This window comes from Limulus polyphemus, unplaced genomic scaffold, assembly GCF_000517525.1.
Source record: "Limulus polyphemus unplaced genomic scaffold, Limulus_polyphemus-2.1.2 Scaffold3307, whole genome shotgun sequence".
NCBI classification, from domain to species: Eukaryota; Metazoa; Arthropoda; class Merostomata; order Xiphosura; family Limulidae; genus Limulus; species Limulus polyphemus.
Genome location: NW_013668917.1, coordinates 94,006 through 95,476, shown reverse-complemented (window position 1 = coordinate 95,476; position 1,471 = coordinate 94,006). Strand labels below are relative to the sequence as shown.

The 1,471-nt window shown below is 32.8% G+C and overlaps 1 protein-coding gene and 1 long non-coding RNA gene across 6 annotated transcripts in view; one reads left to right on the top strand and one right to left on the bottom strand.

Annotated features, from left to right (window-relative positions):
• The window catches only part of LOC106469106 (protein shifted-like), a 66,370-nt gene that overhangs the window by 20,017 nt on the left and 44,882 nt on the right, over nucleotides 1-1,471 (bottom strand). For all 4 annotated transcript variants that reach the window (XM_022397528.1, XM_022397530.1, XM_022397531.1 and 1 more), the window contains exon 4: nucleotides 565-708. In XM_022397528.1, the coding sequence (XP_022253236.1) occupies nucleotides 565-708 (144 nt within the window). The remainder of the gene's footprint in view (nucleotides 1-564; nucleotides 709-1,471) is intronic.
• LOC111088200 overlaps nucleotides 1-1,471 on the top strand; it is a 17,399-nt gene that overhangs the window by 1,330 nt on the left and 14,598 nt on the right. The gene's annotated exons all lie outside the window — the stretch shown is intronic.

The following is a 1,471-nucleotide window of genomic DNA, read 5'->3' as shown; positions in this document are numbered from 1 at the left end:
AAAGTTGTATCGAGAAAGAATAAACTAGTTTTAATTAAGAAAGGACTTGTATCGCTGAAGTTCCTCGGAAAGAATTTATAACGAAAATTAACAAACGAACAGTTACGCAACACCACTATTCGTTGGTAAAAGAGTAGCCCAAGAGTTAGCGGTGGGTGGTGATGAATAGCTGCCTTCCCTCTAGTCGTACACTGCTAAATTAGGGACTGCTAGCGCAGATAGCCCTCGTGTAGCTTTGCGCGAGATTCAAAACAAATCAAACCAAAGTTATCCTTTAGGGAACGCTCTAACAGTATTATCATTTAGAACATGTAATTATAGTTTATCATGCGAGTTATATTTGACATACACACACACATATATATAATTCTAATATAAAATGAAAACAAGTTCTGTACCATAAATCGACTGACTTGATCTGTTTGACACGTTAGCCATGTTTTCAAGAGTAGAAAATGTCACGTTTCAGTTACGAAAGACCATTAAACATTGGTAATGTTAGGTAAATAGCAAACTTTTGGGTAAGTTCTAAATTATTTTTGTGAAATATTAGTTCTTTATTACCATGCTCTGCACACTGTTTCTGTAGGCGTAGGAGCAGCGGTGTACCCTCCAGATATTTTCCATTTTCATTTACTATTCTGAGGCCGATACTAAAACCAGCGACTCCACTCCTATTCCCAAGACAAGGTAAAAATACCTGGAAGACTAAGAAGAAATAATAGGACCTTGTTAATGTTGTTCTTATAAGAGCAGATTTACGTATATGAAAATGTATTGTCTTTTGTATTACCAATATTTTACTAAAAATTATTCCTTATGTTATTAGATTGATTTCCTGTGTTATTGTTTCTTATAATTAAGCAATAATTTCTTTGGTGCCTGTATTATTGTTACAACACTAAAATATATTTAAAGTGTTTAATATCTCCAATATAGAACTACATTATGTCTTTAATCATTATTATATATTGGTTGAGTGCCAGGTTTGAGTTAGAATATAGTTATGAAATATTCCATGAACATCACATCACCTACATTGTGACACAATTTTGTCACTGTTATTTTATCTTTAGAACGACATTTTTTATAAACAGTACCCGTACGTTTTCTTTTTACATTAATAAAAATGCATTTTTTCTTATACTGTGATAATTTTTCAAATAGTATTAATGTTATAACTGTACAATAACACTATTCTTTCAACAATATTTGTACAGGACCTGTAAATGATACTGTTGCGTCATCGAGATCATGTGATTCTCACGCTCTCTACTTTCTAGAATTATCCTGTACTTTGGTGAATGCTCTAGTATTTACTAGATGGGGTAGGTTGGTATATAAAGAGGAAGGTGATGCGTGTATAGATAGTGAGTAATTGAACTGCAGTCAGAAGTATTATTGACGTTCGTTGTTATAGCGTTTGTTTAGCGCGATTGTTGAAGTTGAGTGTATCGGTAAAGTTATATTC